Here is a 14,619-nt window from a genome sequence, read left to right on the forward strand (position 1 = left end):
TTACTCCCTCTAGTTGCCTCCCGAACATGCTGATGTAGAAAACAATCATCCAATAAATCCCCAAAAGCCTTGCTAGTGTGTGAGTGACCAGCCCACAAATTCCCGTCAATATCGGGGGAATTAAAATCCCCTATTATAAGACTCTCTGATTTACTGGCCCACTCTATTTCCCTGTATAGTTTCTTATTATACTCATCAGAGTCATTAGGCCTATAGCATACTCCTACTCAATTTTGATCTCCCAATACTTATGTCACACCAAACTGACTCGACACTGCACTGTCCAGCGATGTTGACTGGCTTCATTTCCTTGGATTTTATGTGTTTCTTAACTAATAGCATAACTCCTCCTCCCTTCCTATCCTGTCTATCCTTCTGTAGACGTTATACTCCCCAAATTCCAGTTCTGCATTCCTTATATCTGTGTGACACCACATCTCTGATATCCCAACAATATCCGCCTTTGATGCTTTGTGCAATATCTCAAATTCATCAAATTTATTTACCAAACTCTTAGCATTGGTATGAACAGGTGCATGTACACAAGTATACATGCACCTGTTCCTATTCTTAGCTACCCTAATACAACCCATGTGTTTACTTGTACCGCAATGACTCCCAGCAGTCTCTGAAATATCCTGCATCTTGTTTTTCAGGTCAGAACAATGTGTAATCTTTCTACAGTAGTTAAGAACTGTGCACTTTCCTCCTTTTGGAACCATTTGGTAATAACTTCAAAAATTCCAACAAACCACCTTTCTGTATGCACTGCGGCATTCAGAATTTACAAATCTTTCACATGACAGGCCATAATTCAAGAGCTAACATATTTGTTTTTCATGGAAGGAAGAATTTAATTTTTAAGGAATCTATTTTGTTACTTAAAAAAAATAATTCTTTATAGGGTAGAGCAATGTTTGAACTAGAAGTTAAAAATCTTCAAAGCAAATATGATCAGGAGGTTGCTGCCCATCACGATGCTGTTGCTGCCCTTACTGCAGACAAGAAACGAATTCTTTCTTCTACTGAGGAGGCAAACTTAGAAGCAATGCAAGGTAAGTAGATTCCTGCTAAGAGCAGTTATTTGCTGGTGAGACCAGAATGATAATAGAATTACCATGACATATAAAATATTAAAGATAGTATAAATGTGATAATTGCAGCTGCATGCTATTCAGTTATCTGTATTAATAATATCATTCTGATGAATTTTTTAATTAGAGCCTTTTCAATTTAACTGAGTATAAAATGTTTCTGTTATAAGTACCCATTTTAGAATGACTATACCACACCCTCCTATTTAATTTTTTTTTATCATTGAAATTCATTGTAGTAATTCTTTTGTGTTGCATACAAATAAAAATATTGCTTTTTATATTTTAACAGAAATATTTTGGTAAAGTTTGGACATATAGTATTACACAAATGATACCAAACAGTAAAAATGCACCGTTACAGCAATAACAACATCAGGCCCTGCCTCATTATTCTAAAACTAAACAACATGTTTTTTTTTTTTTTTTTTTTTTTTAACTTTTAAAATAGTTGTAACAAAGAATCTTGTAAACAGAAACAGCTCGGAATGTTTTAGCAATCACTGTGAAAACTAGCATTAGTAGTGGCATATGGTGATGATGGTCCATCTGTGGTCCACTATATGCTGTTTGGTAACCTGAACAGTTGGAACCATTCTAACCACATTGTGCATGCGTGTGTGTGTGTGTGTGTGTGTGTGTGTGTGTGTGTGTGTGTGTGTGTGTGTGTGTGTGTGTGTGTGGTTTCATCCTGTACATTGTAATATCAATTTCTAGCTTGGCTGCTTCATAGAATGCTCACATGATGATGAATGTATTCATTTTGATGCTCAACTTCACGTGTTGGCTTCTTCTTCCTCTTCCTGGTTGGTCACTGGTGCATTTGCACAGAAAGCACTTTCAGTTGGTTGGGCTGGGTGATCTTACTCTTCAATTGTGGTAGCCTTCATTTGTACTGGGAGGACAGGGCCACTTGTTCCACTGTGGTCTGTGGGAGACTATCTCCCACTTTTCAAACCAAACCCTCTGCTCAAGGCCTCAGTGTGAGTGACTTTATCCTTGCCATGCTCGATGCAGTATGTTCAGTGTTTTTTCTTGTGAGCGTCTTCCAGCTGTGGAGGTGGGCCTATTTAGTTTTAGCTTTTTTGTGTCCATTGGTGGGTGGCAGCGACGCCAGATAGTGCCAATCTGATTCAGCCATCACTTCAACTTTATGGGAGGGGGAAGTAAGTCTGATGAAGTGACTTTTTTTTTTTTTTTTCCTCTTCCAATTTTCCCCCCTTTGTTTTTTTTTTTTTTTTGCTACAGGATTCAGATTCAAACTAAGGTTTATCACATTGGTTATGACATCATAACCACTGGACTTAACCATCTGATCAGTATTGTTAACAATGGTGATTCCATTTTTTTGGGATGGGGCAACCTTCAGCAGATAAAATGCAAATAACTAGAAATAGCAATCAAGGTTTAACATTGACAAATTCAAAGTACTGCACATGGCTAGCAGTAATCCCAGATTAATGTACCAACTGTGTGGCACTACAGTTAGGGTAGTGGAAAATGAAAAAGACTTGGCGGTAATTGTGCAGTCAGATATGAAATTCTTTAAGAGCTGTGCAGACAGGCGGAGGACAGCACATGGGGTTTTTTCAATGATATACAGGAATTTTGATAGCAAGGATAAGGAGGTAATTACAGATGACTTCCACCGAGTGTGGGGGGGTTACGTTCCGACCAACGTCCGCACACGGTGATTCCGCATTCAGAAGGGTACTGTTATGGAAAAACGGGGGTTATCAATGGTACTGAAACTTTTTATGTAGGAAATATAAACCATAATCTGTGTTACAAATGGTGCAATTTATTTTTAAAAGAAATTAACAATTTCACTTTATAATTTAAAATGTATTCCAGCTAAAAACAAAATATATGGAATTAATATTTTTCTATGCTAATTTTTTCTGGAATGGGGGTTTCAAAAATGAATGGCAAGACTGACTTCCTCCATAATTTCTTCTCTCTTTCATTTCATCGATCCAATTGAGTGACAGTGAGTTCATGCCCCCTAATGTAAAAATGTAAAGGGCTCCTGTGTTAAAAGAAAACACGATGAAAGAAAACTAAACCCCAAAAAAAAATCAAAACTAAATTATAGAAACAACAGAAACTTTCTCAGGTGCATGCTTCCATTATGGAATCGTAATGAATTTCTACTTAAATTTAAAATAAAACTTCATGCTGAAAAAAATAAAACAATGAAATAAACTTTTAATTGACCACGAATTACTACCACATATGAAGAAACATTCATTTGATCAAACTGCTAGCAGAAGGTAAACATGCTTTTGAAGTTGACTTACAAGTTCCGTAATTTTTGTCTGTTGGTGTTTTGTCATGATCTTTCTCATGCCAACATAAAAAACCATAATATAGTAGTAGTAGTAGTGGCATATGATGCAAGAAAGCAAGTGTATGAGCTTATGCAGCATCAGCCAAAAAAAAAAAAAAAAAAAACACACCATTCCCTCCAACCTGTCCAGTTCCTCCTTAAATTTATTTAACCTATCAACTTCCACAACGACAGATGGAAGTTTGTTCCAGCAATTAACCACCCGCTGGCTAAAGGCAAATTTCTGCACATCTATTCTACATCTGTCTTCTTAATTTGAATTTATGCCCCCTTAGGTTCGTAATCTGAACAAGTGGAAGGATCCCATCAGAATTCAACGTGCTCAACCCATTCAAGGCCTTATACACCTCAATCAGATCACCCCTCAATCAGAGAAATGTACCAACTGTGTAGTACCACACAGTTGGTACGTTTCTCTGGGGTTACTTCTACCCATATGCAGTACTTTGCATTTGTCAAGGTTAAACTTCAGTTGCCACATCTTAGCCCATCTGCCCAAATTATCTAGATCCTGTTGCAGTAGCACACTGCCATTACTGTCTTTAACAACCCTGCCAACCTTTGCTAATAACATCTGCAAACTTCGACACTAAGCCTGATATACCTTCATCAATATCATTGATAAATATACAAAACAACAGCAGACCCAAAACCGAACCCTGTGGGATTCCACTAATAACATTAGTCCACGAAGAGCAGCACCCATTGATTACTGCCCTCTATCTTTTCCCACTCAACCATCCTTTTATCCATTGTAGCATCATCATCATCAGCCATTTTCAATCCACTGCAGGATGAAGGCCTCTCCAGCAACTTTCCAGTTCCTTCTGTTTTGAGCACTGGCCATCCATTTACTACTCAAAAACTCATGAATTTCATCTATCCATCTCCGCCTTTATCTTCCAGGTGTTCTTCTAGCTCCTCTTGGGTACCATTCTGTTATTTTCTTAGTCCATCTGTCATTATGTCTTCGAGCTATGTGTCCTGCCCAAGACCATTTTAGTTCTTTAGTTTTGATAAGAATGTCCTTTACTTGAGTTTGCCCTAATCCATGTGTTTCTTTTCTTATCTAACAGTCTGATTCCCAATATAATTCGTTCCATTCTTTTGGTGAGTGCCCAAGTTTCACTTCCATAAGTCATGGTGGGGAGTATACATTGATTCATTATTTTACGTTTCAGACAAACTGGGATATTGCTCTTCAGTATGTGACTATATTTCCTGAATGCTATCCATCCAAAATTTATTCTTCTCTTGACTTCCAGCCATTTATCATTATTACAGCTAATAACTTGTCCCATATAAGTATATGACTCCACCTTTTCAATTACTGCTCCTTCAATCATTATTTCCCTTTCCGTGGCATACTTGTTCATCATTACTTTTGTTTTAGCCATATTCATCTTTAGTCCAAAATGCTTACTAACTGTGCATAACTGATTAAGATTTTCCTCTAATTCTTTGGGATCATGGCTTATGACCACAATGTCATCTGCAAATCGTAAATGGTTTAGGTACTCTCCGTTCACATTGACTCCTTTCTGCGACCAGTCTAATCTTCTGAAAGCTTCCTCAAGGGCAGCAGTAAACAGCTTCGGAGATATTGTGTCTCCTTGTCGAACTCCTTTCTCGATTTTAAATTTGCTACTGTCTTTGACTAGTCTAATAAAGGATGTAGCACTCTCATATATTTTCTTCAAAATCATAATATATGGAGTATCTATGCCTTGTCTTTCCAGTGCCCGAAACATTGCCTTATGCTGTATGGAGTCAAATGCCTTTTCATAATCCACAAATGCCAGGCATAATGGTGTTTTATATTCATTTGCTTTCTCCATTAGCTGTGATATTACGTGAAGGTGATCCATAGTTGAGAATCCTGTCCTAAAGCCAGCTTGCTCTTTCGGTTGATTCTCATCAAGTATTCTTTCTAATCTGTTAGTAATGACCCTTGTGAACAACTTGTAGATATGGGATAACAAGCTAATTGGTCTATAATTTCCAATTTCTGATTTATCTCCTTTCTTATGCAGCAAAACTATGATTGCATTATTCCACTGCTTAGGCATCACACCTTTTCTAATGCACTTTGTGAAGAGCCTTGCCAGTTTTTGTGTTATGTCTCTTCCTCCCAATTTTAACAACTCTATAGTAACTTCATCTTCCCCCGGGGCTTTCCGATCCTTCATTTTCTTCAATGCATGTTCTACCTCATCAGGAAGAATATCGGGTATGTCGTATGTGTTGCTACTTTGCAATCCATCTTCCCCACTGCTGGTATCATTCCCTCGCTCCTTGTATAATTCTCTATAGTAGTCTTCTGCTATTTGAATTATGCCTTCTCTGCTGTTTATAAGTACACCATCGCTATTCTTCAGTTTCAGTATCATTTGTCTTTCTGTATTACTGCTCATGGCTGCTGATTTAAATCCTTTGTTTTCCCTTAATGCTTGTTCTACTTTTCTTGTTAAATCTTCTTATGTCCTCTCTGAGTCTCTTTCTAATGGCTTTGCATAACTCAGTATACTCAATTTTCTCCCTGTCAGTGTTTTTCTTGCTCTTCATTTGTCGTCTTTGGTTCATCATGACAAGTGTTTCTTGACTAATTTTTTCTTCTTTGGATTTCTGTTTCCCTATAGGTTTCTTGGGCTTTATCACTTTCAGAAAGTTGTAATATTCCTCGTCGATATCTTGGTCCTGAGCAGTCTGCAGAAGCTCAAACTTGTTCTTAAGTTACAGTACATACTGCTTTTTCTCCTCCTCTGTTATTTCAAAGACCTTTGTATTATTTACTCGGGTCAGTTTTTTCCTTTCCTTTCCTACATCTATATCAAGTGTACATCTTACCATTCTGTGATCACTTCCAACATTTACCTTATTCAGGACGGTAACATCATTCACAATATATCTTCTGTTAGTGAGGATGAAGTCGATTTCATTAGTTGTTAATCAATTTGGACTCTTCCATGTCCACTTTCTGGCGATTCTGCAAATTCCACAAGTCTTTCACCTCTTTTATTTCTTTCACCAATTCCAAAATTTCCTATAGTTCCTCTTTCTGCACTGTTTTGCCTTTTTCCAACCTTAGCATTGAAGGTTCCCCATAATAATAGTGTAGTGGGTTTTCTGCTCATCTAGAAGACTCAATTTCAGTGTACATTTCTTCAACCTCTTCATCATCATGGCTCGATGTTGGTGCATAAATCATTATAATCGTTAGCTTGTACCTCTTAGAAATCTTGAGTATTAGTCTTGACCCCTTGGTGATGTACTTTTAAATTCCAAAATGTTGTTTTTAAAATCTTTATGGACCAGAAACCCAACTGCACCTTCACTCCTTTCACTGTTTCCATTGGTGTACAGCAGATTTCCACTTGATAAACTTATAAGTGATTCATTTCTTCTTCTTGTTTCAGCCAAACCGATGATATTCCAATTCACATTTTCTAATTCCTTTTCCAGCTCTAATATCCTGTCTTCACCGATGAGTGATCGTACGTTATAACAGGCCAAGTTCAATTTCCGTGCATGGCAGCCTGGTCGTACCCAGAGATTCTTAGCACCCTCTGCTTCCACTCTGATCCTCTCGCTGCCGTAAGAGGGAGAGTGAAAGCTGCTGGGGACTGAGGGCCATTTGTATTGTTGTGCTCTCATTGCTGGAGGATTTGGTTTTTTCCTCTTCACGCTGACCAGGCGTCTTGAAGAGAACTACTCTACACGTTCGTTGCCACCTAAGTGACGTAACAGGGCTTACCATCGAGAAGGTGTGCATTAGTGGATTTTAGGGAGGCAGGCCAACCGGACTTCTCCTAAATCTTCTGTATTAGAGAGATATTGGATCCATCAGTGTTTTAGGCTGAGTGTCAGGATACCTGTTCCCCTCTAAGCCCCCTTGTAGCAACTTACCCTTAATACCATTCTGTTCCAATTTGTACAGTAGTCTTCCATGAGCAACAGTGTCAAAAGCTTTCCTGAAATCCAAGTATATGATATCAAAATTATTTTTTACATCCTTGTAACCACATCATAATATCCAATCAAATTTGTCAGACAAGACTTTCCCTTAACAAACCCATGCTGTGGCTGAATTATTGCTGCAGTCTTGTCTAGATGATCCTGCAATGCATCTTTAACCGGTGACTCCATTGTTTTACCCGGAACAGAAGTTAAACTAACTGGTCTGTAATTACTCGTGTCAACCTTTGATCCCCCTTTGTGAATTGGGGATACATTTGCACATCTCCAGTCTGTGGGGACCTCCCTGAGTCCAAGGATGCTCTCATAATTATGGCTAAGGGTTTGCTTAGTTGCTTTGCTGCCTCCTTTAATATAACTGGATAGATCCCATCCACCCCAGGTGCCTTTCTTATGTTTAACTTTAACAATTTCTCCTCCACTTTGCTCTCAGTTATTACAATATCATTAAGCACCCTGCTACAATTCGATAACCTTCTGCCATTTTCAAACCTTAATAACTCCTCATGTGTGAATGTAGATGCAAAATACTCATTCAGTTTGTTTGCTATCTGAGCAGGATCATCAACAGCCGAACCAGCGATATCCAGTGGACCAATCAGATCCATCCCCTTCCTTTTAGAGTTTATATAAGTAAAGAAATCCTTGCTGTTTTTCTTAGCATTTTTTGCCAAAGATTTCTCGTAATCTGCCTTTGCCTGCCTAACCTCCTTTGTGACCTGATTACAGACTAGCTTATATCTGCCATAGGCTTCTGAGTCGCTTGATAATTTATATGCATCCCATGCATTTTTCTTCTCTGTCACGAGTCTCATTAGTTCATTTGATAACCATTTAGGCCTGAACCTTGAACAATATTTCTTAATAGGTATGAAACGTTTAGTAGCATCCACGATTAATTCCTTGAATGCTTCCTACTTAGAATTTACTGTTGGTAACATCGTCAGTTGATCCCACTGTACAGAATTTAAAAACTGTCTGAGACCACTGTACTCACCTTTACGAAAGCAAAGACCCTTTACTTTACCCCTGATGGTAAAGGAAAGGGTTTTTACCCCTGATGGAAAGGAAAGGGAAAGGAGGTCCCCATGGACGACTGGAGATGTGCAAATGTATCCCCAATTCACAAAGGGGGATCGAAGGTTGACACGAGTAATTACAGACCAGTCAGTTTAACTTCTGATGTGGGATTTACTTATATCTTTAAGTAAATCCCACATCAGTACACTGTGATCACTGCCACCTAGTGGTTCCTTTATCTGCAAATTCTTAATACATAAATGATCACTGCTGATAACCAGATCAAGAGTATTTCCCTCTCTGGTTGTCTCTCGAACATGCTGCTGCAGAAAACAATCATCCAATAAATCCACAAAAGTCTTAGTAGTGTGTGAGTGACCAACCCACAAGTTCCAGTCAATATCTGGGAAGTTAAAATCCCCCATTATATCAACAAAGTGGCTCTTAATTTTCGTATTCCTATGAAAGTCAGTATCTTCCTGCATAATCTTCTCCTTCAGGAACTCGGCTGCTTTTAGAATCTCTGCTGTACCCTTGTTTGTTAGTTCAGGTTTCTTTTGCCCTTCATTTCTTCTTCTTTTTCAGAAACGTCTTTATTGGAGTCCAGTAGTTCTTCTAACTCCTCATTTTTTAATTCCTCCTGATGGGAATGAATATGTTCTAAAAATTATTCCTGTCCTATATCACTAAATCCCTCACCTCCAATAATGTTTGAAAGTTTAATAACTTTCTCAACTTCTCTCTTGATAATTTTGAGGTCTTGTGAGTCACTTCCTGTTTCAGGGAGTAGCTTCCTCAAACAGTTCTTCAAAGTTGATTTCTTCATTTCAGTCCATTACTGTTCGATTATTTCAATACCTGTTAATATTGTGAATTCAGCCCAACGTTGATGCATGTTTTTATCCGGAAATTTTTCAATTTTATCAGCAATATTTGCCAAGCTTCTCCTTAAATAATAAGATTTAAAATTCAAAATGATCCCTTGGACCAGGAGCTGTAAAACTGATGTTGCGTTCGAAGGCAGAAACACAAGTTTTACCTTTGGATTGCAATCGTGAAGTGACACTGGGTGACTTGGAGCATTGTTTAAGATAAGGAGCACCTTGAATGATAAATTCTTATTTTTCAGATATCCTTCAACTTCAAGTACGAAACAATGCCCTACCCAGTTACTAAACAATGAGCCAGTCATCCATGCTTTTCTATTCAATTGCCAGTAAATGGGAAGAGAGGATTTATTTTTGTTTTTCAAAGCCCTTGGGTTTTCTGAATGATACACTAATAAAGGGTTGCATTTATAATCATCGGAAGCGTTACTACAAAATAGGAGAGTGATTCTGTCCTTTGACACTTTGAATCCAGGTGCAACTTGTTCTTCTTTGGATGAATATGTTCTGTCAGGCATTTTTTTCCCCAATAGAGTCCAGTTTCATCACATCTAAAAATATGATCTGTCATGGACTCTTCTATTATATTGCAATTTTCAATCCCGGTAAAAAATTTTTCACTGCCTCCACATCAGCAGAAGCAATCTCACCAATAACTTTAATATTGTTCAGATTTGCTCTTTTTTTAAATCTATTGAACCATCCCTTGGATGCACTGAAACGTATTTATCATCACATAATGAGACTTTATGTGATGATAAATACAATGCACCTTGCACCCGATGATATTAGAACTGAGAGGCATATTTCTATTACTTTGGTCTTTGATCCAAACATTCAATAACTGTTCCATTTTTCAATAAGCGTATCATGTTGACTAACAGAGGTGGTTTTTGCACTTACAGAGTTTGTTGCCAACCTAATGCTTGCTTTAATTTTGTCCTCACACTTTTTAATTGTTCGTATCAATGATTTATTGCACTTATATTCTTTATCTAAAGTTGCATACGTTCTTCCTTGCTCTATCTTTACCAAAATAATTATTTTCTCATGCAATGGTAGAATTTTTCTGGATTTTTTTTCCCTCTAATCACTTTCAGATGTAGAGGCATGCTTTGAAGCCATTATGTTAGGTTTACTATTGAAATAAAATATAAATTCACTCAATGACAAAACACAGACCATGAAGTCACCTTTCACTCAACTCTGAAACACACTGACATTGTCATTAGTAAAGACTCAAGCCTACTAAGGGATCATTCAAGTATTACGTCACACTGTTTCTGAGAACTGCCGAGTTGAAAGATGCATAACGAAAAATATATTGTAATAAAAAAGTAGGTACAATGTAAAGAGGCTAAATTTTGACTGATCGCAAAACTGCAAAGTGCCACAAAACAGCTGTCTCTGATAACAAAGTTGCTTAGAATAAAATCAATGGCACTATAAATTCAATTGCACTAAAGTAACTATATACTGTGCAATAAGGTAGCACGGCTGAGTCAGATACACTGCGCTACTGAAAACCTTGGGCCACGTACTGAACGTTCCACCTCACACAGACTTCTACTGCATGTGTGAATCCGCGCACGGTGCAACCAAGCTCGGCAGGGGTCACCTGTATTTCTTTGTATAAGGCAATGGCCAGGCCAAATCTTTAGTGCTGCATACAGGTCTGGAAGGGGGTGCCTCCATGGGCAGGAGCAGCAGTGCGTAGCACACGCTTCTTGATTAGACCGGGGTTCGAGCCCGTGCCCACCAAATATGGAGGGTGCGGAAAGGTCAGGGAATGACCACTGCATATTCCTGGAGCAATATGGCCTTAGTTGCTAATACTGCTAAAAACCAAAATAACAATAACAAATATTAGGAAGGATGTGGAGTGGGTATGGAGAAGGGCGAAAGGCTTCAGTTCTACAAATTGTTGCATCTAGAGACTAGGTGTGATCATGAGGCAATCTGATTGAAGTGTTTAAAGCTTTGAATGGATTGAGTGAGCTCAATGCTGATGGGATTTACCATCTTGCTGAGACTATACACATGGAGGGACATAAATTCAAATTGATGATGGATGATTGCAGATTTGATGTGTGAAAGTTTGCATGTAGCTAGTGGGTGGTTGATTGCTGGAACAAGCTTCCATCAGATGTTGTGGGAAGTGGATAGCTTGAATAAATTCAAGGTAGAACTAGACAACTGTTGAAGGGGTTGGATAGGTGAAATGGGATTTTTTTTTTTTTTTGCTAAGTTCCCTTAATTTGACATGTGATATTTAACAAATAAATCATGCTATACTGAATGTACCTTTCTTCACATTTTAATAACAAATAAATGTTCTGCAGGGTTAGTAAAAACAGTTGCCTATTTTAAAAGTGGTACCATTTCATATTTGTTTGAGTGGGGGAGTGCTTAATGTCGAAGTTTGCCCAGAGTAGGATACACTAAAGCATTGGAGTGGTGGTTGAATAAACACTGTGTATTTGTTGTTTAAACATTTTTAAAATCAGGTGCCTCTGTTGTGAGTACTCAACATGAATTTAGATGCCACTTCAACATTGGAAGAAATGGTAGCGTTCCAAGTCAAAAGGCCATAACACATTGCATTTAAAAAGTTTTGAATAATGCATCTGTAACTTCACGTCAGATTCATATGGCACATATTCTAGAAAAAACATCAAAAGAAACAGTGCAACATTCCTCGATCATCTGTTAGTTGTCAGTCAAGAGAATTGAACATATCAGAACAGAGACTTTAAATACACATGCAATATATATCATTTATTGCATATCAATTTGAAGTTCCATGTGTATAAAATGTGAATGGTTGAATAATTACTTGTCTGTGATATGGATTCATTGTTAGAATTTCTGAGGTCTGTTCCAACAGAAGGTAAATGATAATCCATTTTTAATTAATCATTTAATCGTGAGTAACGACGCCCACTTTAATTTGATTGGATAAGTAAATAAACAGTTTTAGATGTTGGGCAGCTGAAAAGTCATGTCACCTGAACAACCATTTCACAGCCAGAAAAGTACCGTTTGGTGCTGGTGTCTGCTTTTGGCATCACTGGCCCATACTTTTATGAAAATGCTAATAGTTCAGCTGTTACAATAATTTCAGCCCTATATGTGAACATTCTGCAAGAATTTGCAAGAAAAGATCTTCACCAAAAAGGAGTCAATTTACAAAATGTGGGGTTTCAAAAGAATGGTGCTGTGACATTTACTGGGGGACTTTCCACAGACACTTTAAAGGAAATATTTTCAAATTATATTGTTTTGTTTTGGTTACATAAACTAGCCATCCTGATAGGATATTATGATGTGGTTACAAAGGAACTGGATGCAAAAAATAATTTTGATATCATCTATTTGGATTTCAGGAAAGCTTTTGACACTGTTGCGCATGAAAGACTATTGTACAAATTGGAGCAGAATGGTATTAAGGGTAAGTTGCTACAATGGATAAAAGGATGGCTAAGTGGGAGAAGACAGAGGGTGGTAATCAATGGGTGCTGCTCTTTGTGGACTAATGTTATTAGTGGAGTCCCACAGGGTTCGGTGTTGGGTCCACTGTTGTTTTGTATATTTATCAATGATATTGATGAAGGTATATCAGGCTTAATGTCGAAGTTTGCAGATGATACAAAGGTTGGCAGGGTTGTTAATGACAGTGTGCTACTGCAACAGGATCTAGATAATTTGGGCAGATGGGCTAAGAAGTGGCAACTGAAGTTTAACCTTGACAAATGCAAAGTACTGCATACGGGTAGAAGTAACCCCAGAGAAACGTACCAACTGTGTGGTACTACACTTAAGGTGGTAGAAAATGAAAAAGACCTGGGAGTAATTGTGCAGGCAGATATGAAGTTTTCTGAGCAATGCAGACAGGCTGCCAGAGCAGGTCGTGGGGTTTTGTCAATGATATATAGGAATTTTGCTAGCAGGGAAAAGGGGAGGCGATTATCCCTCTGTATAAGGCATTGGTCAGGCCACGCCTTGACTACTGCATACAGGTCTGGGGGCCTCATTTTAGGAAGGATGTAGATTTACTTGAGCGTGTACAGAGAAGGGCAACAAGATTGGTGAGGGGAATGAAGGGATCCTCTTACCAAGAGAGGCTTAAGTTCTGCAAATTGCAGTGGCTGGAGACTAGGCACCTGCGTGGGAATCTGATTGAGGCATATAAGGCCTTGAATGGGTTGAGCACGCTGAATTCTGATGGGATCCTTCCACTTGTTCAGATTACGAACCTAAGGGGGCATAAATTCAAATTAAGAAAAGACAGATATAGAATAGATGTGCGGAAATTTGCATTTAGCCAGTGGGTGGTTAATTGCTGGAACAAACTTCCATCTGTCGTTGTGGAAGTTGATAGGTTGAATAAATTTAAGGAGGAACTGGACAGGCATTTGGAGGGAATGGTGTGATTTTTTTTTTTTTTTTTTTTTTTTATGGCTGATGCTGCATAAGCTCATATACATGCTTTCTTGCATCACATGCCACTACTACTACTACTACCAGACTTAGCTTTTTGTGATTTCTTTTTATGGGATTTCTTAAAATCCAAAGTGTGTGTAAACCATCTATGGACACTTGAGCAATTGAAAAATTACCATCAGAAACATTACACAGAGCAATGGATAATGTAAGAATATGATTAAAGGATTGTATTTGCAGTAGTAGTGGCCAGTTAAGAAACATTTTAAAACACTGAGGGGTGTAACATAAATGTTTTGATATATATATAATTAACTGTAATAATAATAATTGTCTTTTCCACTTGTTGCAGTAGTCATTTCATTTTTAAAATGGGAATTGTTTTTTCCTGACTCTCAATAATAATAATAATAACTATGTGGATTTTACACACAGTTCTTTGGCTAATAATCATAATAAAAAAAGAAGTAAAAATATTTTATCATAATATTTACTTGACATTTTACTAATTTTTTTTTTTTATTATGTGGACTGCAAAGAATACTACTGTTATTAGAGTTTTTTTGGTTATCTAAGTGGTGGATATCGAAGCTTTAACATTTTGTTTTTTATTTTCTTTTGTATATATGATGAAAGGTAATATGTTGTATATATAACTGAAATACATGGTTTTATTTGTAGCACTTGAACAAAAATTAAATGAAGAGAAAGCTATGAAGCAGAAGGCTGAGGCCTTAAGTCAAGAGAAGGAACGACAGATATCAATGCTATCTGTTGATTATCGTCAAATACAACAACAACTACAAAAACTTGAAGGTGAATATAGACAAGAAATTGAAAAGGTAAGTTT

At 37.6% G+C, this 14,619-nt stretch overlaps 1 protein-coding gene across 1 annotated transcript in view; it reads left to right on the forward strand.

Annotated features, from left to right (window-relative positions):
* The window catches only part of Rok (Rho associated coiled-coil containing protein kinase), a 403,168-nt gene that overhangs the window by 259,914 nt on the left and 128,635 nt on the right, over positions 1–14,619 (forward strand). Inside the window, exons 20-21 of the mRNA XM_090374570.1 lie at positions 905–1,055; positions 14,451–14,611. Coding sequence (XP_090230696.1) covers positions 905–1,055; positions 14,451–14,611 — 312 coding nt within the window. The remainder of the gene's footprint in view (positions 1–904; positions 1,056–14,450; positions 14,612–14,619) is intronic.

The sequence above is a fragment of the Mastigoproctus giganteus genome, chromosome 5 (genome assembly GCF_048544385.1).
Source record: "Mastigoproctus giganteus isolate SK-2022 chromosome 5, ASM4854438v1, whole genome shotgun sequence".
In the NCBI taxonomy this organism is placed as follows: Eukaryota; Metazoa; Arthropoda; class Arachnida; order Uropygi; family Thelyphonidae; genus Mastigoproctus; species Mastigoproctus giganteus.